The following is a 27546-nucleotide window of genomic DNA, read 5'->3' as shown; positions in this document are numbered from 1 at the left end:
ATTTGTGGTATTTTACGTGTGCTGACTGTACGTTGGGGTCTCTCTCACTGGCACACTACCCAACACACGGTCGGCCGTACGATTTGGCTTCGTTAGCCAGACTTTCCTCCCCAAAACCGGAGACAATTTCACCCAAATTTTCACTAGTCTATTGATTTGACCCTCTACAACAACCACAATGAATAAAATCTACTGCGGAAACCTCAGCGAGGATGTAACTGAGGATGCCCTTCGCGATCTTTTCGAGGAAAATGGCATCCCAGTCTCCAGCATGGTGGTAAAGCGAAGCTCCAACCCCAACAGCAACGCGAGCCCCTTTGCTTTTGTAGACGTCGAGAACGAAGAAATGGCCACAAATGCCATCGGAAAACTCAACGGTTAGTACTTTTTAAATCAACCAGTTTCTATTGGATTACGCCTTTAATAATAATATCGTTTAATGATATAGTGTTTGGCAAATGGAAAGGGGAGAAATTAGGGACGATATTGTACACAAACTTGCCCGGGATTTTGTGTGTGTGGGCTGGGTAGATTCGCCATGTTGTATGACGTATGCAAAGCACATGTGTACGGACGCCATGCATGTGTGTACACAGCACAATTCATGCTGCAGTGTGAACACATGCAGGCAACCTCATGTAACTTGGCAGCCATGAGGTTGAGGGGTACATAGTGTTGATAATAAATAAATTCCGTCAGTGATAAGAGTATGATGAATGTGGTTATTTTGATTGTGGAATAGGCTACATTACAACACTTCACTTGCTTGTTCATGTTGTTTGGTCGGTGGTGATGATAACGACGCATGCATGACTGATGTGATAATTGATATGCCTTCTTTTTTTCTCAGATTTTAATTTGAAAACTTTCCACCATATCCGGGCACCATTATTTGCAATGTTTTTCAAATAAAAAGGAATACCATTAGAGTAAAAGATACTATTTTATTTCACAACGAATGACAAAATTGCAGTATACAACAACTTTTCCTCATTTTTTTTTCTCCTTGGACAAACTGAATCAAACAACTTGAAAGTCTAATTGAAACCCTCCACTTAACCTGGTCAGCCTTTGTATTCAATAATATTTCCTAATCTTTTTCTAGTTGATCATAATGATTATCATAATCCTGACTTAATGATGGTCGCAGACTGCAGGTTTATGAGACATCCCCAGTAATAAATAAATCATTGTTTAGACCCAGTAATAAGTAGGTGGCGCAATACCAGGCATTTAGCTGTACTCAAGATTGTATGTTGTGCTCCAAATTGATTTTGGAAATAATTATAAGTTCACAATCGGAGAAACTATCCATCACATGTCAAGTGTCAGGTTTGCCATTGAAGCGTTTTTAGGTCGTAAAGGAAAATAAACAACAATTTAAAAAAGCACCTGACACCTGACCACATTGAAAGGAAACATAGAAACTAGCCTATAGTTTCATCATTAAAATAAGGTTTGTTATTCAATCCAAAACAAACAAACATGACAATGTGTTTTCCCTTAAATGGTGTGTAGCAAGTAAAATGTGTAAATTTTTATTTTGAAAAGGTCGTTATTTACCAATTTCTGAATCCCCTTGTTTTTTACTGTAGATTACAACTTGCTTGGTTCAGTGATGGTTGTTGAGCATTCAGTCCCAAAGAGAGGCAGGGGTGTCAGGTAGGTCACTCACTTTAAATTGTCATTTTTTATTTATTTAATATTTTGCTTGAAGCTATTTGCCTTGATTTATTGATGTTTAATAACAGTTCTTTAAAATTTAAGACAATTTTCTATTAGAAAAGTCACTGCCAAGGTCATGGTTCAAAGATCAGATTAAAATTGCGATGTAAATTGCAGTGGTCAAACAACAAGATTTGACTCTGAAGAAAAAGGACTCGCCCATAAGAAATTTGATGACTATTCAAATAAGAGCAAACGTTGTAAAAATACAGTTTGAAGAAAGGTGTTTTTAAAAAACCTTTCCACTAATACTTGTCCCACGAAATTGTGTGCGTTTAGATGGTTGATTTCGAGACCTCAAGTTCTAAATCTGAGGTCTCGTTTATACCATCAACCTCTCCCTATTACTCGTCACTAAGAAAGGTTTGATGCTAATAACTATTTTGAGTAATTACCAATAGTGTCCACTGCCTTTAAGAGATGAGGCAGACCTGTATCATAAATGAGGTCAAAACCTGTGTTTGTTTGTTTGTTTGTTTGTTTGTTATTTTTTTAAACTAATGTTGGGGTGGGGGGAGGTCAGACATAAAGACTTGTTTTGAGCCAGACTGTATGCCTTCCTTGCAAGAAGTTGAGACCAGACACTGAGGAATGCAACCTCTTAACCCCTGCTCTGGTTGTTGTAATCCTACCTCTAGATTATATACCCACTCACTCTAGCCATAATTTGGGGTATGATTCAGGTAACCTAAACCTACAGTACTTGATAAAGGCACTTCTGTCATTGAAATGGCTTGTTGGTAAAGTTTTCAGCAGTTTCAAACTTGCCTGTTTGATGATTTCACTTTAGATTTCAATTATGTTTAAAAGTGGATTTATCACTTTGGGTTTTGAACTTAAAGCAAAAACCAACCGAAGATTTCATTTGCTAAATGGTTTATATGATGATGATAATGATAATAGTGAACCATTTTTGTAGAGCGTATATCACAATCACAGAGAAGTCTCTATACCCAATGAGATGTAAACAATGACTATATACAATTACCAGAAAAACCACTAAAAAAGCAATAAGAAAAATACTGGAGACTGGGCGATAAATTTATAGTTATCGCTAGTAGAATTGAGATAAGAAAAATACTGGAGACTGGGCTATAATTAATAATAAACGTTTAAAATTGAGATTGTTTTTCCTACATATATACTTGAAAAAATGCAGGGGTCCAGTATTTTCATCAATTTAAGAGTGTAGTTGAAGCTATACAGAGTCTGTGTTACCTTATGCCGTTCAGTGGACACGTTGTCTAGACAGGATGTTATTTTTGTCTGACAAACTTGTCCAATAAATAATTCTCATCTCAGACCCTATTAACAAGAGCAAGTAGTTCATCTCCCGAACATGACTGAACAATGTTTCCAAGATGATTGTTTGACTAAACTCTGGTTTGAGTTGTTCTTTACAAATTCAAGTGGAAGGGGGTGATAAACACAGCTTAAAATATAGGAACAGATCAGCGTTCGACCTTAACGCTGGTCCGCTGGCCAAATGCCAGTAGAAATCGCGGCGGACCAGCTGAAACACCTTGCCAACTGGTCTGGCTGACCAGTCAAAAATATCGGCAGCGGTACTACAGAACTATGACTATTTTTAAAACTATTTTCAGACTCGAATAAAACATAAGACATTCACTCAAGGTTTGGATAAAACGTAAAAAAATCACTAGAAGTGCCGCTGAACGCTAGCAAACTTCCGACGATCACGCTGACACAGCGCAAAATCCCATCATGCAACGCAAAGGCTAGTAGTCTTCGTATTAGTTCACACGTGGTAATAAGTGTAAGAAACATTGAACGCTAGAGGGCGTTTCAGAATATTTGATAGCGTGAGAATAGACGCCCTCTATTGGTGAAAGTACGCGATAGCTTACAAAACTAGCTTTAATCGCCTTGACAAAAGACCACAAAGCAAAACACATTCTGTCGGCAGCAGCATGGTGGTCAACGGAGCAGATTTCCGTGTGGGAATAAGAGTCTAGCGTGTTTACGAAAAACGAGACGGTGAGGCTTCATTCAACAAAAATTACCAAGTTAGAACACTCTGGATGAGCAAAACAAAGTATTTAATTGTGTTAAGTAAGGTTCTTCCGTCCTGATTTTGTTTAATTTTGTTGTTATTTTGATTTTTTTTTTTGCTGGGGTTGGTGGGCGATCTAGTTTATTGCTCCATGGTTTTATTGGTCACATAATGCGCGTTTGTTTGGGGTTTTTTGCAGGTTGATTTCAAGGAAGACCTGGGTTCTAGAATGCAATCATGTGTTAAACAAAGGCGCGGTTGTTTTTGCTGCTTTTAAAAACGCTTTTTAAATGAAAATTTTGTTCACAAAACAGACGCCGGCACTGACCATTCCATACACATAATTGAAAAAAATACCGTAAAACTCATAGGCTTCTTCATGGATGTTGCAACTACTTTGATGTCTACTTTATGTTGGGGGTTTACTTTTTCTGGACGAAAGTGAGAAGATTTTGGGAACTTCGGTAGATTATCCATGAATACTTATTAAAACTACAATAATAGGCAATGTTTATACATGATAAAATAACTTGAGCGATCGCACGTAACCCTCCTTACCGTAGATTTGAAGGCAATACATAAAAGTAATGATATTTTAACAGTCTGCCTTGAAGTGTTTTTGTTTGTTTAGTAAAACACTAATTTTTTTCATAACAAAGTTCTTCTTACTAGGAATACTTTGATGTCGAGTGCTTACAATAAACCGTGGACTAAAAAAACTACCTAAATAAAGATCATATTAAATTTTCCAATTTGCTCTGACAAATAATTTGACCTGTTATTAAATTAATTTTAATAATATTATTGTTATTACATTTCTGAAGAAAAAATACTCTCAAATTAATGAGCCCCCTTTCGAACACAATAACATGTTGACGTTGCAATTCATGTTGAGTTTTGAAATAGCGACGATCGGAAATCGAGCAGTTGGTATACAACAGTATACTATTAGTTTAGAAAAAAAAATGAAAAAAAATTGACGGACCAGTAAAAAACCTGGCGGACCAGTGAAAAATCAAGCCAACTGGTCCTGCGGGCCAGTTGAAAAAAAAGTTGAGGGCAACCCCTGCAGACATGAGTTTATCACAGAGCTCAGTCATTCTTACTCCTCGCCCCATATGGAATTGTTTTATCAAGCACTTCCTCTTAGAAAATGTCTTGTTTTATGAAATTGCCTTTAAGCACAAATTTCATAAATTATTTATGAAAAATACTCGGCAAGTTATATTTATACCATCTTTATGTTCAAACTGTGTAAGGTAAATTTAGATCTGTGGATGTGTTACAAAAGTGACCCAAACCCTTTAAGTTGTATTAATATTTAATTTAAAAAAGTGCTTGTTTTGATTCCTTATACAAAGGTTTATTTTAGGCTTATCTAAACATGTTGATTCAATTGAATACTACACCTACACATTTACCTACACGCTGAGCTGGGGAAAATGATCAGTTGTCCTTGATGTGAATTTCAATATGTATTGAAATTATAATAAATCCAGTGTGTTGTATGCCCAACATGCTGTGTAGTGTTTTGTGCTGTGTGGAGTGGGTTATATAACCTTGCGAGTAGCTATAGGGAAATTACAGTGAGACCCTGGTGAATATTAGTAAATGGTTCTTGCAGAAGCAGTGCACCCAGTGTGGTCAAAATCTAATTAGAAATTTGTGATAACACTACACTGGAGATTATTATAAATACAGTTAAGCAACTGCAGTAAGTGCTTCTTTGGTTTAAAAACAAAATGCAAGTGTATATTGCAGCGACTTTTTGCAAGATATGAGGTTTAGGTGACTTTTAAATACTGTACAAGGCCTACCAATCAACCAGAGAACGTACAAACATTGCATATTGAATCAAACCCCCTTTTTCCCCCAAATTGTTTTAGTTTGAATTAATGTATTGTGTCATTAAAACTTGGGGATTGTTTCAGTCTTTGAAGTATTTCCCAGAGCAATCAAATTTGTATTGGTGAAAGTTCAACACAACGTTAGTGCATCAATTCTTGTTCAACGCACACCTAATAAGAATATTTTTATGAAATAATTGAAATGATGTGGTATACTTCGTTTGAGATGTCAGTCTGTCACTCTATTGTCAGAAAACATGGCATCATTTTATATCTTAGACGTCACTTAAAAAAAGAAAATATATATATATCAAGTTGTCAAGTGTTTTCAATGCCAGATGGAACTCGCACTAATTATGTGGTTTTCCTTTGTGTGTATGAGTTCTTGAAATAATATGTAAGCATGTGTACGGTATCATGTGTCAGTCTTTAACCTCGTTATAATGAAGTCTTCATCCAATTAGTTTTCTGCTAATGAGCCACTTGAATTCCTTATCAAGTCTTCTCTCCTTCTGGCTTAAGAGTCCCTGCCTGTAAGAATGTACCAAGTGGTGATTCATGGGTTCTCAGATCTTCTTCTAAAAAATTAGAGTGATACAATATCATACCAAACGAATAAATCCAAAATATTAGTTTGCTGATGCTTTCAGTTTGGGAGTTATCAGTTATCAAAGTTTCGGCCTAAAAGCCTTCGTGAAACGAATAGTACATTCCCTGTAAACACAAAAATGTGCGCCAAGGTCATCCCAACAAAAGTAAAACATTTTTTGAAACCTCCAGTTAGGCTTAAAACAAAAGTAAAAAAAAAATTGGGGATCTCGTTGGCGCGTCATGTTACGCGCACCTGAACCTTTGACGAACAGTGCCCTCGTACCATTTTCAACGCCTCATAACTCAACGCGCCTATAAGATCCCATGAATTAAACAAGTTCACATGAAAGAGCTTGCATCCCTAAAACAAATTGAAGTGCAAAGTGCGTGGGATCTCGTAGGCGCAGAGAAATAATAGAGGTCAAAGTTCAAATTTTACCAATATACTGCGTTTTCGCACCTCCGTAACCTCGCGCGCAAACAACAAAAAATTTGTTTAATGACAACCAGGTGTTGGAACAGTTTTCATCTAATGACAAATGAAAAAAGAATCTTGGGATCTCTGCAACTTGCATGTCAAAAGATTTTTTGAAAGTTTTCTAAAGTATTGCCATTCCACACATTTTGGCCTAAATTGGCACAACATTCGCTTTTCTCATCACTGTAAGTATCTGTGCCAACAAGATCCCATCAATGTTTTCTTGTATTTGGTTAAGTTGAGTGTTCCAGATTTCAATTGAAAAATAATTGGGATCATGTTGGCCCACCAATATAACAAAGGTCAAAGTTCATATGAAACTACACTACTGCCTATTTCGGACGATTTTGCGTCATCTAGAAATCCACGCGCCAATATGATCCCATTAAATTGTCTGCGTTTTATGATTATACAGATTCTCAGCAACACATAAAAAGCAAAAACCAAATGAGATTTGTGTGGCACTAACAAATATTACAGACCAAAGGTCACAATACGTGCCTGCATGTCATTGCATTGCTGTGGCAACCGAAAGTGAGAAATACGAGACGAGATCCCACGCACTTTGCACTTCAATTTGTTTTAGGGATGCAAGCTCTTTCATGTGAACTTGTTTAATTCATGGGATCTTATAGGCGCGTTGAGTTATGAGGCGTTGAAAATGGTACGAGGGCACTGTTCGTCAAAGGTTCAGGTGCGCGTAACATGACGCGCCAACGAGATCCCTTTTTTTTTTTTTTTTTACTTTTGTTATAAGCCCAACTGGAGGTTTCAAAAAATGTTTTACTTTTGTTGGGATGACCTTGGCGCACATTTTTGTGTTTTCAGGGAATGTACTATTCGTTTCTCGAGGGTCTTTTGGCTGAAACTTTGATAACTGATAACTCCCAAACCGAAAGCGTCAGCAAACTAAAATTTTGGATTTATTCGTTTGGTATGATAATGTATCACTCTTATTTTTTAGAAGAAGATCTGCGAACCCATGAATCACACCCCCCCTAATTTGGTACATTCTTACAGGCAGGGACTCTTAAAATACATCAAAATTTAAAACTGAAAACTTGAGGCTTTGTGCATGAATTTCAAACAGAATTTTATGTCTGTTATTTATGTATCTTGTTTCAAATGATAACTGTTTTACTAAAAAAAAAAAAAAATAGTTGCTCTTGTAACAAAGTGACAAGATTGATTTCAATCAGGCACTCTCAATCTGACCTTTAACCTGTGTGTGTTGCTAGGCAATTTATCCACTTTAAGAATTGACTGTTCTGATGGCTTTGGTGCTGCGATATTTGACAACATCTCAGAATAATCTCAGTGTTTTTGTACCTGTACATGTGTGATAATTATTGGCAGCAAATTCATAACAACGGTTGAATTATGAAGACAATTTTAAAATCAACCTATCAAGTGCTCTCTAGTTTTTATATTTACTTGATTTTCCATGAACTTTGTACGGGCGTATTCATAACCAATTATCAATATGAAGCAGCCTACCATCTGTTCTCTATTCTGATTACAATGGTGTCTTTTATTAACAGTCGCAGGTCTGGCCAAGGCCAGCTCCAAGCTCACATTCTCAGTTGTGAGGTTGGCGTTCCCACTGCGAAGATTAATTATTAGTGCCGCTATCTTGTACTGTGTTGCTTGGTGATGGTATGAGACGAAGTGCTAAGACAAACTTATTGTTTGTGGAGATAAGCTCAATAGGAAGAATGCCTACATTTCTTTTATCTATGAAGTTAACAATCTTCACCAATGATTCATGTACATTGAAAGAATTTCCAAAAGGACAATATTTTATGAGAACAAATTTGTTATACTGTTGGATGAGCATGCAGACCTGATACTTCAACGGAGGGGACGAAGAACATTGCCTCCATGCCCCCTGGTCACTACCTTGGTGCCATAGAAATTTAAAATTTTCCTCATAATTTCCTCATTGGAGGCCTTGTGAAAATGCCTTGGTGCCCTTACCCTTGTAAAAATGGAGCATAAAGGCCTGCACATGTATTTAGCAGCATCAGCATCTTCGGCAGTCTGTTATATAATGCAAGCAATCCTTAGATGATAATTGACACTTCAATGTAATTGACGCTTTGTAAAGTAAGACATATTTAATTTCGTATTGACTTGCGTTTCAGAAGCCGTTCTACCAATATCCAGGTGCATAACATTCCACTGGAAACACCACTCCAAGAAGTCCAGGATCTGCTCAAGACGTTCGGCAACGTGAACTCCTGTGAAAAAGGTATCCAAGAAACTCTTAGTCCTTGTACTTTTTCCCCAAGGAACAAATATCATGCCTGTTTATTGTATGAAGTAAGCCTTTGGTTGTGTATGTATGTAATTTATTTGTATGATATTCTTGTAGGTAGAGAGGGTGCCAATGGCTATGCTGTCAATGCAACCTATGCAGCTGTAGAGCAAGCTCAGCAAGCTATCAAGCAACTAAACAACTATGAATTCCATAATTCAGAGCTCAAGGTAATCAACACTTATCATTTACACAGTTTTCTTAACTTACCATGGCATGTTAAACCTGTTCAGTAACTAGCCAGCAGGACTAGTCAGCTTTTGTACTTGTCTCTCAGCTTTTTTACTTGTCCATGCTTGATGTTAAGTAGAGACACTTTTCAAAACTGAGCTAGCCAGTCGGACCACTTGGAGAAAATATTGACTGGTTCTCAGGTGTTTTAGGTGACCTTTGTCCAGCGGACAACTGTGCAGGGAGGACTCTGCATATTTGGATTCAATGTTATAATAATTTTGTTTCAATATGCAAACTTTCTAAAGACATACATGTATTCCAAACTTAATTGCTGAAATGAAGCGTAGATTCAAGAATAAAAATTTAAATAATTATTACAAAACCATGGGTAGTTCTATACAACGTTTTTGATTGAATCCACTGGAAACTGTTCAAAGTATTTCCAACCTTGAAGCTGTTTTAAAAAATTGCTTAAAAAATGTTTCTTCAGGTGAACTACAAAAATTCAGGGAATCGCCAAAACAACCGCTTCAACAACCGTGGTGGCAACCGTAACCAAGGAAGCTCCAATGTATTCCCAGTCAGGTAAAATGAAACGACTATTTTAAATTGTAATCCTCTTTTAATGATGTATGGAAAACAGTGTTTTGGCAATTGTTTTTCTCTTCAATATGTTGATGTTCTGAAAAAAAAGAAAAAAGTTAATGCCCCTGTATTAACCATGCACAGTTTGTGTGATAAAAATTAATAAGTAAATGTAAAAATAACGCCCACCAATGAATTTCCACCCACACAATTTCCACAGACAAACATCATAGACTACAATGTATGATGGTTTATCTAAGATTGGTTTTACATTTGTATGAGTAGGCGTCATTCATGGTCTTAACAATGTTTACTGTGTATGATTAGAGTTGTTGTTGCACCGAGAATTAACAAGTACCATTAAAGATATACAGTCGACTCCCGTTATAACGAGGTCCGCCGGACTGGCCCATTTTCCTCGTATTATCCGAACCTCGTTATAAACGCAGCGCGCTAAATATAGATACACACGTCATCATTGTGCATGCACACAACACGTGTACGTGCAAACACATTGTACACAACACGTGTACGTGCATATACACTTGTGTTAGCCTGCACGGAGCTGTTTGCTTATCAGAACAGCTATTACGAGCATCTTTTACACAAGAATATCATTGCTAAATGTCTTTTATTGAGTGATTAATCAGGGAAATGTAATATTTTGTACAATTTATGATAACAATATAGCAAAGAGATGTCAACTTGCCGTTCAGAGCGAGTGGATTCTGCCGCGTAGCGCATGGTATGAACATGATGCATGCACTGAACGTTCATTTTCGTTGGTGATCGACATGGAGTATCATGATAACAGCATGTCAAGCGTGGGACACCAGCGAGATGTTTCTGGAGTTCCGTTGCACATGGACTGAAGGGAGTGATGATTGTATAAAGGAGCTTGTTTCAGTTGTTTGCCGTTTCCTTTTTTGGCTGTTCCGATCCAGTTGTTTTGTTTCATTTTTTAATTTCTCCTTTTAATTCTTATAACAGTATTTAATTCATTAAATCTTTGTGTATCTGTGTCTTTTAAAATAATTTTCTATTTGATTTATATTATTGATTTAATAAAATCTTTGCGTATCTGTGTCTTTTAAACCATCTCTATCTTTTGATGTGATTGAATTAAATATTCCGGACGGGCAACCTTTGTTTTTTTCTTTCTTTTCTTAAAAAAAAACATTTTTGGAAACGGGGGAATCTTCATTCATTGAATTGTTATTATTGAATTAATAATAATATTTTTAATTGAAAAAGGGGCTCTACTAAAAAAAAAAAACTCGAACAGCGGTGACGTTTTTGAAGTTTTGAATGGATGATACGAGCAAGGAATAATCATTAGAACCCCCAAATACTGCCGAGTGCGTTCGCCGACATGAATTTATTAAGTAAGCGGCATGTTTTTGAAATTGAGAAGGATTGTCATCAGTGACTAAACCGTTGGTGGTTTTGAGCCACGCGCGTGATTTAAGCCATTCTATTGTCTGCTTGGGTAAACCAGTCCGTTGAATAGACTGGTGGCACTCTACGAGCACCATGCAATTATCACCTCTATTGTATTGATCATGGGGTTTAAGGGCTTCATGTCATTTCTCAACCTTGACGAAGGTAAGCTTTTTTTACACACTTATTCCAGGCCCTCGCTACAAACGTCTGAAAACAATACATTTTGTCTCCAAGGGACCGCAAAATTACCTCGTTATAACCGTGTTCTCGCTACTTCCGTGCTCGTATTATCCATATTTTAATGCATTGAAACACGCACGGGGCAGTTCGGGACCGGCAAAAAACCTCGTTATAACCGGAACCTCGTTACATGCGAGCTCGTAATAACGGGAGTCGACTGTACACGACTAACTTGATGAGGCATTATAAGTAATGAAAGAAGCGTAGTAGTTTTTCATAGGAGGCTTTGATTTTCAGACAAAAATCATTATTCTCCCTCCCACTTCACTCTGTTTTTACCTCTTAGTTGTTTAAAGGCTATATGTATTTGCAATTTGGCAACTCGGATGTAATCTACAAGGGATGATTTATCTAGACAATTATAAACATAGGAAGGGGGCTGCAGTTCATTAAATTTGTATTGCCTATACCCCATGATGTTTGCTGTTGAGTTTACTTGGACTGAAGCATGCGCAGGTCTGGCCAAGGCCAGCTCCAAGCTCACATTCTCAGTTGTGAGGTTGGCGTTCCCACTGCGAATATTAATTTTTCAGTGCCGCTATCTTGTACCATGTTGCTTAGTGATGGTATGAGACGAAGTACTGAGACAAATTAATATAGGAAGCAGTTTTTTCATTGGACTTATCAGCTGCTATTGCAATGCAAGAGTGTAAAACATTTAATTATACTAAATAAAATAAATATATAATTTGCTATAAAGGACTCTGTTATGATTGTACCATTTGTAAAGCTGATGATAAACATGTCTCAATGGTTAATCTAGCTAAGCACAACAAAATTATGCTTGCTTTGTAACCTTTGACCTTGACAACAGTTACCAACCAACATTAAACCAACACCATTTGTAAAAACAAGTCCAGTCTATCTCTTGACCAAAATTCGTTTTGGAGACCTATCCCCTTCATGGTTTGCCAACATTTTGAAATTGGGGGATATTTCTCACTTTCGGTTGCCACAGCAATGCATAAGTATAGGCATGTATTGTGAACTTTTGATCTGTAATATTTGTTAGCGCCACTCAAATCCCATTTGGTTTTTCCTTATGTGTTGCTGAGAATCTATATAATCATAAAACGCAGACAACTTAATGGGATCATATTGGCGCGTGGATTTCTAGACGACGCAGAGATACCAACATACACGATTTGGGCGTAGCAAATACGATTTCGAGCCGTGACTACGACGCTACGATAATACTCAATAAAACACGCTAAACAAGCCGCCCAATATAATTTTATTAAATCGTACAATACATGCAAACAACGAATGAACTATTAAGTGGAAATACAAATTAAGAAAAATATCAAAACAATTGTAACAGAAAAGAAAAACACACTTTTTATTTTAGAACGCAGTGTTGAATAATAGCGGCGAATTCACTCGAAGAATGTACGTGTCTCGACGTAATGATTGTTGCGTGCCCTCCCCCGCTGGCTGGCCGGCTGAGTGTGCATTTTTTACGCTAGTGATTGCTGCAAGATCGTACCCATTGATCTCTATTACACGATGGGGAATAGTGCACACGTGCGTGGGGAATGAGGTTGTGTGTGAGCTAAACGTGCCACAGTAACCTCATTCCTCATGTATCCACTATTATTGTGCCCACGCTGTCTGTACATGTACTTCATCGAAGCTTGGCAAAAAAAGTACGAAATAATGGCGACAAAAAAAGGAGACCTTCTGAACAAAAATACCTTCAACTGAGTGGCCTGCGAGGTCTAAGCTAGACAGTTTTTCATGTTTTCCTACCAGTAATTGTAGCGCCGATGTCCAGACAATGCCCAAAATACGGACACGTATTTTTTGCCCAAAATCCGGACACTTTTTTTTTTTTTTTCTCCCTCCCAATAGCTTGTTGTTGCATTTCTGATCATTAAAACAAAAACATTTAAGTAAGGCCACCCTTTTTTATGTTACATTTAAGTAAGGCCACCCTTTTTTATGTTACATTTATTTTTGAAACATAGTCAGAAGATGAGGGAAATCAGTTTTTTTTTTCAAGTTTCTTTTCACTGGCCATTATAAACATTTGTAGCTGTTCTGTTGATGCATACAGGTAATTGTTATTTCACAACAATGCCTGAAAATGAGCTAATTAGCATTGTAGAGAGTAAAAGAAAGATCGGTATAGGTAGCCCAAGCTGCGCTCGCCCTTAACATTTGGGAGATGCTACTCTACTTTAAAATTCAATGTTGGCATCTCTGGACGACGCAAAATCGCCCAAAATAGGCAGTAGTGTAGTTTTATATGAACTTTGACCTTTGTTAGATTGGTGGGCCAACATGATCTCAATTATTTTCCAATTGAATTCTGTTAAGGAACACTCAACTTAACCAAATACAAGAAAACATTGATGGGATCTTGTTGGCACAGATACTTACAGTGATGAAAAAAGTGAATGTTGTGCCAATTTAGGCCAAAATGTGTGGAATGACAATACTTTAGAAAATTTTCAAAAAATCTTTTGACATGCAAGTTGCAGAGATCCCAAGATTCTTTTTCCATTTGTCATTAGATGAAAACTGTTCCAATACCCAGTTGCCATAAAAACAATTTTTTGTTGTTGGCGCGCGAAGTTACGGAGGTGCGAAAACGCAATATATTGGTAAAATTTGAACTTTGACCTCTATTGTCTCTCTGCGCCAACGAGATCCCATGCACTTTGCACTTAAATTTGTTTTAGGGATGCAAGCTCTTTCATTTGAACTTGTTCAATTCATGGGATCCTATAGGCGCATTGAGTTATGAGGCGTTGAAAATGGCACGAGGGCACTGTTCGTCAAAGGTTCAGGTGCGCGTAACATGATGCGCCAACGAGATCCCAAATTTTTTTTTTTTTTTTACTTTTGTTATAAGCCCAACTGGAGGTTTCAAAAAATGTTTTACTTTTGTTGGGATGACCTTGGCGCACATTTTTGTGTTTACAGGGAATGTACTATTCGTTTCTCGAGGGCTTTTTGGCCCAAACTTTGATAACTGGTAACTCCAAAACCGAAAGCGTCAGCAAACTAAAATTTTGGATTTATTCGTTTGGTATGATGATGTATCACTCTAATTTTTTAGAAGAAGATCTGAGAACCCATGAATCACCACTTAGTACACTCTTACAGGCAGGGACTCTTAATTTTATAAGTAAGCGTTCTTCAGAAATTGTATCCTTTGTATGTTCCTTTTGTAGGATGCTTGTTCCAAGTGATGTTGTTGGTGCCATCATTGGAAAAGGTGGCAAGACCATCAAGCAGATTACTGGAGAAACTAAAGCAAGGTAAGAACACAACAGTCTTTGTTGCTTATTGTGACTGGGAAAGTAAATAATATCGTAATTAGTTACTGGCATTGTTTTCTTGTGTGGTTAACAATTAACAACAAAATGAGAGGAGGAAAAAACACAAAAATTTGTAAATTACTTTGAGTTCGTAGTAGCTTTAACTATTACTTGATGATTATTTTCTTCGTGATGTTCATTCCTATTGATTTTTTAAATAATTTTATAAACCAAATAATTAAGAAGCAACGCAGGTCTGGCCAAGGCCAGCTCCAAGCTCACATTCTCAGTTGTGAGGTTGGCGTTCCCACTGCGAATATAAATTCTTCAGTGCCGCTATCTTGTACCATGTTGCTTAGTGATGGTTTGAGACGAAGTACTGAGACATATAATAACAATAATAATAATATATATATGCGATTTATGTAACGCCTAATATAAAGTTATCTCTAAGCACTTTACAAAATAACTGCTTTGATAATGTTCTTGGGAGCTTGTCCTGTAAGCAGAAAATGGTTTCCATACACTCCACAATGCTATGTTGAAACATTGCAATATAAACGTGCCATGATTTCTAGAGATTTGTATCATGTGCTGTTTGTCACTCCGGATCACACTGTTTTGAGTCATCTATGATTAACAAAACCTTTAAGACGGAACAACTGAAGTTTCCTGTGAAGGGTTCTGTCATCAAAGATATATATAAGTAGCTTTTGTTAAAAAGGCGTGATATTCTTCCTATTTTTGTCTGGTTCGTTTGTTTTTTTCCCCATGGCAAAAATCATGACTAAATAGTCTACAAAATTGTACACCATATGTACATATAGGTTAGCTTCTAGGTTTGCCTGTATGCTCAATAAAATGTTTCTAAATTTTCCCCAGAACCAATTATCATGCCGGTTAAATCTGACTAATTATTTTACTAGAGTTCTATACAATAGTCAAATAATAAACACTCATTAGCCAGCACAAATGTTTTACAAAGATCTTGCAGCAAAACTGTTGTGAGCTTTGAGATTAGCACCAAGAACAAACATGTTTCTTTTTCTTTGTACCAGCTGTGACCCATAGTAGACCAGCGGTTACTACTGAATGGGCCACCCAGTTGAAATAAGAAACAAATAAATAAATGTAAGAATGAGTGAATTGTGAACTTTGCTAACATAAAGCCAAGTCCCTTTGAGTTAAGTAACACCTTATGAGCAGATCCCTTGTTTGTCATAAATTACCCACTGTCCCTTTCCCCTTCCTTAAATCATTATACACTTGGTATATCCAAGGATGTAGCCCCTTCCTTCTTGTGTCATCGTCTATAAATAGAACAGAGTAATTTCTTCTTCTTGGTATAGAATATTCATTGCTGAGGTCTGATCAAAATCATTTTAAAATTGCCTTTTAAAACTGTCATCCCACTAATTGTAGTAAACAAACAATTTTGTGTAATTGTTTTTATACAGAATTGACATCCACCGCCGTGAAAACCCTGGGTCAGGAGAGAAGGTAAAAGTGAGAAAACAGTTCCATGGTATACATTATTAAAACACTTCCCTCTCTGTGTGGTCTGTCCTTACATTCAGGTACATCATCTAGAAATGGATTACATCAAACTTCTCTCCTGTTGGTTTCGCAACTTATGTCATATAACAGTTATTTGCAACAAGTTTAGAGGTGTTAGAACCAGGTTGAGTCGTCCATTGCTTACAATAAGACTGGAGGCCCCTGCAACCTGCAATTAATTTGAAAACCAAATGTTTTCAAATTTATACATGATAATGGAAGCTGAAGCTTTATTTACTTATTTCTTATTGCTGGATATTCTTTCCTGTAACCCATGATGTTTGCTGTGTAGTTTACATGGATAGAAGCATTCGCAGGTCTGGCCAAGGCCAGCTCCAAGCTCACATTCTCAGTTGTGAGGTTGGCGTTCCCACTGCGAATATTAGTTCTTCAGTTCCGCTATCTTGTACCATGTTGCTTAGTGATGGTATGAGACGAAGTAGTGAGACAAATAGATGTAGGAAGCAGTTTTGTTCAATAAACTTTTCAGTTTGTTATGTTTTTTTTTGTAAGCTTTTGTTTTAACATGTTTCTTATCTTGTCATTGTAACCAAAAGGCTGTGACCACATTTGGAAACCCAGAGGATTGCACTTCAGCCTGCAAGAAGGTCATGGAGATCATGAACCAAGAGTGCTCCCAGAAGGGGTAAGGTTAGGTCATTAAAATAAATGGCAGGCTTTTAGACAGTCCTTTTTCACTGTTCTTGGCAGTAGTGCGCATGCTCAGACCTACACACTGAGCATGTGCATGCATGCTCAGAGCCGCAAAAAGGACCATTATGTCTGCTGCCGCCAGCATCTCCCATCGATGAATTGATGGGATTGGTAGGATTCCTAGCTTTATAGCAGTATAGGTTGGATAACTTCAGACTGGCTCCCCTCTCCCCCTAAACGAAGAGACTGACAAAATAGGGAGAATGTCACTAATTCCGAGAATCGACATGTAAATTGGGAGTTCACAGGTTCACATTGGTCTCTAGTCAGATTTCCACAAAATAACATGGATCGATATCGATGACTTTTTATGTTTAGTGTTAGCATTGTTGAAGTGTTGTCATCAAGGGGGGTAATAAAGGTTTGTCAAATAAACAAGTAAGGCGGGTACAATAAATTAGTTTTTGTTGCCTATTTAACCCATGATGTTTGGTGTTGAGTTTACATGGACAGAAGCATTCGCAGGTCTGGCCAAGGCCAGCTCCAAGCTCACATTCTCAGTTGTGAGGTTGGCGTTCCCACTGCGAATATTAATTCTTCAGTGCCGCTATCTTGTACCATGTTGCTTAGTGATGGTTTGAGACGAAGTAGTGAGACAAATAGATGTAAGAAGCAGTTTTTTTATTTAACTGCAATTGCGGTTTAAAGGGTCTATGTACTTTTGTAGGACAAAAAACACAATGTCCACAGATTTACATTAACTTACACAGTATGAACATAATGATAGTAGAAAGTTTCCCTGAAAATATTACTTGCTGAGGTGCTGTAGTTATTGAGAAATGAAGAAAAACAATGTCATGAAAAAAAATTTGGCTCAGTGATCATGAGACAAAAATGAATTAGCATGTAAAAACGTATTTTCATTACATAACTTTACTCATTTCTCAAAAACTACAGCACCTCGGCAACTAATATTATATTTAAGCCTAGTTGTCAGACTCACCCTGTATTATGTTCCATTTAATACGGTCTGAACCACCCTTTAAATAAAATGGAAAGTTCCGCCATTCATAAAAATGCAAATGAGCCCATGCCCCAGCACATAAATACCTCTCCAAACCATTGAAGCATGTCTTTGTTCTTCGTGGTACGGCCTGAACGCACGTGTTATTCACGCACTCCAGTCCTTTAGTTAGTTTTACTACGTTACTTACTACATCTTACTACATTTTACAACGAAGTTTTTGACGTTTCCTGTGCATCATGTCTTCAACGACTAAGAAAACAAAATCATCAAGTAAGACGGCTCCTCCGCCTTCGTCTGGTGAGAAAAGCAAGAAACCTACAGCCATTTCTTCTGCTCCGACCTCGCCTTGGGTCGAGCAGCGAAGTGGAACGACCGACCCCGCCTTGCCTTGGGCGGGAGGAGAACGTGCTAACGCACAGCTACAGAACCCTGAGCCAGAAAAGGGGTCGCCTTGCCCTTCTTTCCAACGGCATTCTCCATCCTTGGCCCCGAGAGTTTCTCGAGTTCCACAGGCACAGTTTGTTGCCAACACCGGTACGGGTTTTACCTCGCCTTGGGTTGCCCCTGCTGCTGCACCGCCGGGAAATATCATGGCAGGAACCGCTCATCAACAGTGGAATTTTCCTGCTGACGCTAGAGGGCAGTATACCGACATGGCGCCGCCCATGTACCCGGTTTACGGTGGGATGAATCCGTTCATGTTCGGACAATATGGACAACCTATGACAGCCCAATGGCCACAATTTCAGCGACAGCGTAACCCCGCTGCTTCTGCTTCTTCTCTAGCTCTTCCGAACCCCGTCACTTGGGAATCTGGAGTTATTGACCAGGTTAGTCACGATGGCCACAATTTCAGCGACAGCGTAACCCCGCTGCTTCTGCTTCTTCTCTAGCTCTTCCGAACCCCGTCACTTGGGAATCTGGAGTTATTGACCAGGTTAGTCACGATGTTTCTGCCGCTCACTCCGACGCTGCCGATCGTTTTATCACCGATGCCGATGGGGCTTCGGCCTCGGGGACGTCCAGGTCCGACAGTCATGGCTTCCGCAACCCCCACTGCAAATGACGATCTACTCGATCTACAAGCGTTTTGACTCTTTGAAAAAGAAAGCACCCTCGATGGATTTCTTCTTCGGTGGCAATCTTGTTAAAGATATAGAGGAGGCAAAAAAGGCTAATAAATTCGCCTCCAAGGTCATCAAGGGAACCTCTGGATCAACATCTATTTCTTCGAAAAAGAGTAGATTTTCTCCATACTCTTCAGCAGTTGAGAGAAAATTCAGTGGAGGTCGTACCTTTTGAGGCGGCTGATCCTTCAACAATTCCACCAGTTATGGAAATGGAAGGTCATCGTGGTCTTCCCGTCGCAACACATGCAAGGGCAACGGGAATGCTGATGACAAGTCAAAAGAGTAGATCAGACAGGTCGTCTCGTAATTTTTTGTTCAACTCTGGAGAACTCTTATGCAAGACAGCCGGATTCTCCAGTCAGTTTGTGGCCACAAGATAGAATTTATAAAGCCACCGTTTCAGTTGCAGGAAAGAGTACCTGCCAATCGTTTTTGCTCCGCACCTCAAGTAGAGTCAGTGCCAGCAGAAGTACAAAAGTTATTGAAGAAAAAAGCCATCACACTGGAAGATCCAGTGGAGGGCCTATTAATTTCCTTTCTGTTCTAATTCCAAATGAAATCAGGAGAGCTCCGGCCGATCATAAATCTTCGTCTGCTAAACAAGTTTGTGCTTTATCAACACTTCAAGATGGATGGAATAAATCTAGTAAAGGATTTGTTAAATCTAGACGACTTCTTGGGCTCAATCGCTCTAAAGAACTTCTACCTCATGGTCCCCATTCACATGGAACATCGCAATTACCTGCGTTTCCGTTGGCAAGACAGTTTATAGCAGTTTACTTACCTTGGTTTCCTCTTCAATTCATCCACAATGTCTTTGGCCCTGCCAGGGGAGAAAGCAAACAAGATTGTAGAACAGTGCTTAGAAGCTTTCTTCGCGCAAGAAAGTTGGCGGTGAGGGCTCTTGCACGACTACTCGGCCGCCTATCCTCGAGCATTCAGGCAGTTTTTCGGCACCGCTGTCCTATCGAAGGAGAAACCTAGAAGTTCACTTGTTTCCCCCATTTGCACTTATCGCAAGATGTCTTCAAAAGGTTCTTGCATACGAGGCCACAGTTCTTCTGATAGACCCTGTGTGGAAAACGCAATCCTGGTACCCACTTCTGTTAGAACTCAAGGGAAAACTCCAGTAGTATTGGAGTTTCTGAGGTTGTGTCACGACCAATATCATCCAATGTGGAAAACCTTGCAGTTAGCCGCATGGAAGCTATCAGGCAATCCTTATCAGCAAGAGGTATTTCGCAGCAAGTGTCCTCTGTCATCTTATCATCCTGGCGCCATGGCACTAATGCCCAGTTCAATTCAGCATGGAACCGATGGAGTCGCTTGTGTGTTCAACACCAAGTCGATCCTATTCGAGCACCTCTAGCTGACATCCTCGAGTTCTTGCACAGTTTTTTCCAGCAAGGACTACAATATAGAACGATCAACGTGTATAGATCAGCAATTTCTTCAGCTCATGTTCCGGTGGAAGGAGCTCCGGTTGGTCAACATTCCCTGGTTTCAAGATTTCTGAAAGACTCTTTAACATTCGTCCATGGCAGCCTAAATATTGTACAACATGGGATACCGGGAAGGTCCTACAGTACATCCTTTCACTCCCTCGGAACAGAGAGTTGAGCTTAAGGCTCCTGACTTTGAAAACAGCTATGCTGATTGCACTTGTTACAGCGGGACGCTGTTCATCCTTAATCGCTTTGGACTTGCAGATTATGCAAAAAACTAAAACAGCTTTTGTTTTTACCCTGGTGAAACCAACAAAGTGCTCTACAATCGGCAAGACTGCCAAGAAAGTGATTTTATCACATTATCCCCCGACAGTAAACTCTGTGTGGTGAAAGCCTTGGAAGTATATCTTCAGAGGACTAAGCCTGCCCGAGGACAGGGTAAGGACAAACTTACCAGTCTGTTTTTTGTCATTTGTGAAACCCACTCATGCTGTGGTGTCCGCTACTATGGCACGGTGGTTGAGAACCATTATGGCTGCATCTGGTATAGATGTGTCTCATTATCAGGCACATTCTACTAGGGGAGCAGCCACCTCGGCAGCTGCTCGAGCAGGGGTATCTACAGCACAGATCCTGAAAGCTGCAGATTGGTCATCAGAGTCCACCTTTACAAGGTTTTACAGGAGAGATGTTACAACGTCGGAGTTCCAGACAGCTGTCCTGGCTTCAGTCAAGCATTGAAATATACAGGGTGAATCTGAGGTCTAGGCTGAAATATAATTTCAAATTATGTTAAGGTACTTACCTGACATATAATTGTAATTATATGAAGCCGTAGGAGGAGAGACTCACACTCCTTCCCTGTGCATCTCAGACATCTTCTTCTTGCCCACCCATGAGTCTACCTCAGCCAGCTACTTACCTTCACTTACCTACGAAGAGACATGCTTCAATGGTTTGGAGAGGTATTTATGTGCTGGGGCATGGGCTCATTTGCATTTTTATGAATGGAGGAACTTTCCATGTTATTTAAAGGTTAGTTCAGACCGTATTAAATGGAACATAATACAGGGTGAGTTTCTCCTCCTACGGCTTCATATAATTACAATTATATGTCAGGTAAGTACCTTAACATAATTTGAAATTTTAAGGTACACTCTACTATCATTATCTTCAAACGGTGTACGTTTGATCCAAATCTGTGGGCATTGTGTTCTGTGTTACAAAAAGTACCCAAATCCTTTAAACAAAAAATCAAGCTCAATGAGAAACATTTTTCATGTTCTTGTTTGGACAAGCTTTGCCTTAAAAATTATCTAAAGGTGAAGATGGCCGAGTTAAACTTATAAATGTCAAACCAATTAAGACAACTAACAGAAAAGTAATTAAATGCGTTATAAACAACCCATTATTGATATAGAAAGGTTTGCGGTAACACCATGTAATGACTATCTCTAATGAGTTGGGGTGGTTATGAAAAAAAACGTTGGTTTCAACTCTAAACCTTTCTATATAGTATTTCCACCATGCAAAGTTTCAAATCCTACTAATGCATTATTGTTTTATGTAAAAAGCTTGTTATTTATAAAGCAAAATGTAAATGATATTGTGTTATATTTTTGTTGAGTAACAAAACAAGAACTTTGATGTGTTTCTGTTTAGAACCCAACCACCACTCAAGCTTTTGGCTCATAATGCCCTCGTTGGTCGTCTGATCGGCAAGGGTGGTAGCTCCCTCAAGCACATTATGCAGGAATCACAAACAACCATCACCATTTCTCCGTAAGTTAGCAACATTTCAAACAGATATGATGTAGACACATTGTCTCAATTTTTGGTTGAGGTTTGTGGTAACGCTATGTGAACATCTCATTATGCCTTCACTTTAACAGTTAATTAAGTTTTTGTTTCCTATAACCTACAGTGCTTGCTGTTGAGTTTACATGGACAGAAGCATGCGCAGGTCTGGCTAAGGCCAGCTCCAAGCTCACATTCTCAGTTGTGAGGTTGGCGTTCCCACTGCTAAGATTAATTTTTCAGTGCCGCTATCTTGTACCATGTTGCTTAGTGATGGGTTGAGACGAAGTAGTGAGACAAATGAATGTAGGAAGCAGTTTTTTTTTTTTCTATTAAACTTATCAGATACTATTGCAATAAAAGAGTGTAAAACATTGTATTGTATAAAATATAAAAAAGTAAATAATTTGCTATAAATGTCCTCTGTTGTGATTATACCATTGGTAAAGCTTAGTGAGCAACATGTTTCCTGTTTAGGGGTGAGGTTTGCAGAAACGTTATGTGAACATCTCTTTTGAGTAGCTTTGATTCTCAAAAGAACTGGTGGTTGATAACTCAATGCTTTGATCAGTATTCTCTGATCGTCTTCAGAAGAAAGAGCTTACTGATCAAAACATTGAGCTGTCGACCACCGGTTCTTTTCAGAACCATAGAGGTTTCAACAATGAGTTACCGCAAACCTCGCCTTATTATACTTGCACCATGCAAAGTTTAAAATCCTACTTCAAAAATTTTAATTACTCAACCTTAAAGCTCATGTTTGAATCTCTGTCAAACCTCCTTTTCCTACTGCAGTCTGCATGAGTTGACTATTTGCAACCCAGAGCGTACCATCACTATTAAGGGAACTGTCGACCAGGTGTCTAAGGCTGAGTCTCTCATCACAGCTAAGCTGCGTACTGCATATGAGCAACACATGCAAGGAATGCAGAACCAACATCATAACATGTTCCCTGGTATTAACCACATGTCCATGTTTTCTGGATCTGGTGAACCTAACCATGGATATCAGAACCAAGGAATGGTATGAACCTTGTATATCTTAACTTCTTTGTACAATTTCCAATTAAACCTACATCTGGGATAACAAATATAATCGTTGGTTTCAACTTAAAACCGATGTGTGTAAGATCTGTATACTCGATACTGTCAAGTTCTGTGAACAAATATCCCGAGCGTATTACTATTACTCGGGTGGGATTCGAACCCACAACCTTAGGTATTCTAGAGCAGAGGTCTTACCAACTAGACCACCGAGACTGCCCGGTAGCTAGAAGCATTTCGAATAATTTTGGTACCTTTATAGTTAATTAGTTTTTGCCTATAACCCATGATATTTGCTGTTGAGTTTACTTGGACTGAAGCATTCGCAGGTCTGGCCAAGGCCAGCTCCAAGCTCACATTCTCAGTTGTGAGGTTGGCGTTCCCACTGCGAATATTAATTCTTCAGTGCTGCTATCTTGTACCGTGTTGCTTAGTAATGGTTTGAGACGAAGTAGTGAGACAAATAAATGTAGGCAGCAGTTTTTTTTTCATTTAACTTATCGGTGGGAAAAAAAATCACAGGGATATTGGTTTCCACATGACCAAATTCAACTGTTATTTGCAAAAACTTATTTTTTGGGTGTGCTCGTTGAGAGAATTTTCTATTTGGTAAAGCATCGCTGTATGCCATAATTGCCAAGCTAAAAGCATTTTATATTCGTATTAAAAAAAAATTGGGATTGAAAAAAATACAAAAACTGTTTGTGCAAAGTGTAACCAATTGTTGCCACTTCAATTGACCAGGCTGTCTTACCTCTAAGGACACCTTTAAACCATGGGAAAGTTGGTTAAAATATAAATGAATGGGGGGGGGGGGAATAGTTATGTGGCTAGGTATACATAGAGGTTCTGTTTTGTGTTTGTTGAACTCAGCAGGGTGTTTGACCTGGTCTATATTATTCCAACCCACAGGGCGGTTATGGTGATCCTCGTCAGCAGCAGTATCCCATGAATGTAAGCATACAATCTAGATTAATATTTTATTCAACCAATTTGCAGCTGGACGCTGAAATAAATGGTTATTACAAGAGAATTAAAATACACTAGAAGATAAAACAAGAAAAATTAAACAGGAAAAGTAAAACAAGGTTGTTAAAAAATTCTAGTTACTCTTGTGTTTTCAATGTTTCCTTGTTTTAAATTTTAGCCTTTACTGTGCCATACTCAATAGAGTCTCAACAGCACAGACTGCTATTGAAGCAGACCTAATATTTGCAGAATAAGATGCAAAGCAATCATACTTCACTTACCACTAGTCTAACATTGAAAGTTTGCTTGGCTGACAGAGTTCTAAGAACCCTTGCAAGCTTTGTGTCAAGTGCTCTTTGTATCAAGTTTAAATATTTATATTAAAATATTGATGATTTACTCACTGAAAACTATAAAAATTATTTGTAACTTCTGTGCTTTTATTATTATTGGACCAGCAAAATGAGACGGCATACTTGTACGTACCTAAGGATGCAGTAGGTGCTATTATTGGTGTCAAAGGAGACATTATTCGCAACATGTCTCGCCGTGCTAATGCCTCAATCAGGGTGAGTGGAAAAACAATTTGGTTGGCCTCAAGTTCACTTCCTCATCCTCATGGCTCTTCTTCACCCACTCCTGCTTTATAATAGATTTATGTTTACTAAGTTTTTAAGACCCAAAACATATTTAAGCTGTCAAGTATTCAATCATGTAATTTTTACATTTTGAGTATTTGTTTTCAAGCTAAGACTGTTAATACATACATACATACACTGGGTTTTTATATAGCGCCATTTCATTTAGACCAGTCATACCATGTGTACAAGTACACCAGCCATTCTCTCAATAAACCCTTCTCATACAGTGGGTTTTTATATAGCGCCATTTCATTTAGACCAGTCATACCATGTGTACAAGTACACCAGCCATTCTCTCAATAAACCCTTCTCATACACTGGGTTTTTATATAGCGCCATTTCATTTAGACCAGTCATACCATGTGTACAAGTACACCAGCCATTCTCTCAATAAACCCTTCTCATACACTGGGTTTTTATATAGCACCATTTCATTTAGACCAGTCATACCATGTGTACAAGTACACCAGCCATTCTCTCAATAAACCCTTCTCATACACTGGGTTTTTATATAGCGCCATTTCATTTAGACCAGTCATACCATGTGTACAAGTACACCAGCCATTCTCTCAATAAACCCTTCTCCTAGGGCCAATATCATATTTCTAACACTTTGTGAACATATTTTGAGTTCTGTTGGTTTTGGGAACAACTTGTGGATGACGACTCAATGCTTTAATCAGTTTAATGTCACATTCTCATGTAAATATTCTCATGTACTGAGCTTTCTGTGGACTGATCACTTCTCATATTGTACTATTTTTCAAAATCAATATCGAATAAACGCCATATTGAATTGTCTTCAGTAGAATGATCATCACACTTCAACCTTTATAGTTAATTAGTTTTTGTTTCCTATAACCTACAGTGCTTGCTGTTGAGTTTACATGGACAGAAGCATTCGCAGGTCTGGCCAAGGCCAGCTCCAAGCTCACATTCTCAGTTGTGAGGTTGGCGTTCCCACTGCGAATATTAATTCTTCAGTGCCGCTATCTTGTACCATGTTGCTTAGTGATGGTTTGAGACGAAGTAGTGAGACAAATTAATGTAGGAATCAGTTTTTCATTGAACTTATCAGCTGCTATTTCGATAAAAGAGTGTGAAACATTCAAATTTATTAAGTAAATGATTCATTTGCTATAAATGTCCTCTGTTGTAATAGTGTTATTAGAACAGTATTCATTGATTCGCTTACTAAGCTCTGTTAACTTAGCCTTCTGTTTATAATGTAGATTGCCCCAGCAGATGATGAAGTATCATCTGAGCGTAAAGTGACCATCATTGGAAGCCCAGAGGCCCAATGGGCAGCCCAGTTTGCCCTCTTTGACAAGGTTCGTGGAGAGGGTCTCTTTGAGACTAAGGAGGAACTTCTTCACTGTGAGATTGGTGTACCATCTAAGATGGTGGGTCGTATTATTGGCAAGAAAGGTGCTAAGGTGAGTTCTTATTTCTACATGTAGGAGAAACAAAAACAAGAACTTGTTGTCAACCAATTATCTTTACTCCTCTCTTAATATTTTTGCATGAGGTACGTCACAATGCTAACTCAAAACGAGGCAATGGGCGCAGCCACTGCAAGTGATGGGGACTAGCGCCCATGACCTCATTTTGGTTAGGAATTATGACATGCATAAGTATTAAGAGAGGCGTATTAAGTGATTCACTGAAGATAAGGACCGATTCAGAGGAACTTCATCATAAATTCATCATTTTTTCTTTTTTACATAATTTGTTATATTTGTAGTTCAAAAATACTGGGGACAGTTAATCCAATCTAATTGGCTAAGAGGAAATCACATGACCTTTAAAACTGGCGATATAGACATGATGAGCCATGTTTAAAATATGACCTGTCCTTAATGAGCTTTTAATGCAAGGAATTTATAAACGGGAATAAACGAGTTGTGACTCCGTTTAAACATTCGTGTAAGACTTTACAGGGTCAAGGCACTCATCCTTTATCGCAAAGCCTTGATGTGGCATTTAAGACATCATCATCACTGTTTTGTTCCATATTTAATTGCTTTATAACAGGTGCAATTGCTGAACATGTTGTTTATTCTAAAGGTGCGTGACCTCCAGAGGATGACCCTAGCTCGTATTGAAGTTCCTCGTGCCAACAAAGAAGATGAAGAAGGAGACCAGTCACCAGAAGAATCTGATAAGGAAGTTATGGTCAAGATCTATGGTCACTTCTATGCTCTACAGGTAAATTTCTGTCGTGCTCTTTAATTAATGTTCTGCTTTAAATTTAGATTAATCATGGTAGGAGGCAGACCAAGTAGGTGTTGGATGGACAACATCAGAGAATTTATAAGCGTTACATGGATGCAACAAGCACAAGAAAGATCCAGCTGGAATGGTGATGAAAAGGCCTTCCTTCTGCAGTGGAGTGATAGATTTCTGGTATAATGGTGGCCTTTTTCCTCTTTTATTTGACAGGCGGCTGAGCGTCGTATTCGCAAGATGATCTATGACTTCAACCAGCGTGCCTACCAGAACCAACAGTATGGCTATGGGTTCCAACGCCGTGGCCCTGGTGGTGGTAACCGCATGAATGGTCCCGGTAACAACCAACAGTAAGACTTCCCCCCCCCCC

At 38.5% G+C, this 27546-nt stretch overlaps 2 protein-coding genes across 5 annotated transcripts; both read left to right on the top strand.

The window, feature by feature from the left end:
* Positions 1-16: 16 nt before the first annotated feature.
* On the top strand, positions 17-27546 carry LOC117300064 (insulin-like growth factor 2 mRNA-binding protein 2). Of its 4 annotated transcripts, none has more exons than XM_033783739.1 (15): positions 17-377; positions 1596-1662; positions 8803-8906; positions 9030-9142; positions 9637-9731; positions 14594-14680; positions 16138-16186; positions 16795-16883; positions 22159-22278; positions 23089-23317; positions 24250-24291; positions 24759-24875; positions 26180-26383; positions 27015-27155; positions 27390-27546. In XM_033783739.1, the coding sequence occupies exons 1-15, from the start codon at positions 179-181 to the stop codon at positions 27528-27530; spliced, it is 1797 nt and encodes a 598-aa protein (XP_033639630.1). In that variant the 5' UTR covers positions 17-178; the 3' UTR covers positions 27531-27546. The 4 variants fall into 4 exon arrangements, with proteins under 4 accessions (XP_033639630.1, XP_033639632.1, XP_033639631.1 ...); XM_033783741.1 differs by having other exon boundaries at positions 8800-8906; positions 16138-16180; XM_033783740.1 differs by having other exon boundaries at positions 8800-8906; positions 24765-24875.
* Positions 17959-21985, top strand: LOC117300065. Its single transcript, XM_033783742.1, has 2 exons — positions 17959-18748; positions 18856-21985. The coding sequence occupies exons 1-2, from the start codon at positions 18155-18157 to the stop codon at positions 18982-18984; spliced, it is 723 nt and encodes a 240-aa protein (XP_033639633.1). The 5' UTR covers positions 17959-18154; the 3' UTR covers positions 18985-21985.

The sequence above is a fragment of the Asterias rubens genome, chromosome 15 (genome assembly GCF_902459465.1).
Source record: "Asterias rubens chromosome 15, eAstRub1.3, whole genome shotgun sequence".
Lineage (NCBI taxonomy): Eukaryota > Metazoa > Echinodermata > Asteroidea > Forcipulatida > Asteriidae > Asterias > Asterias rubens.
The sequence above is the reverse complement of the archived record's forward strand: the minus strand, read 5'-3'. Positions and strand labels throughout refer to the sequence as shown.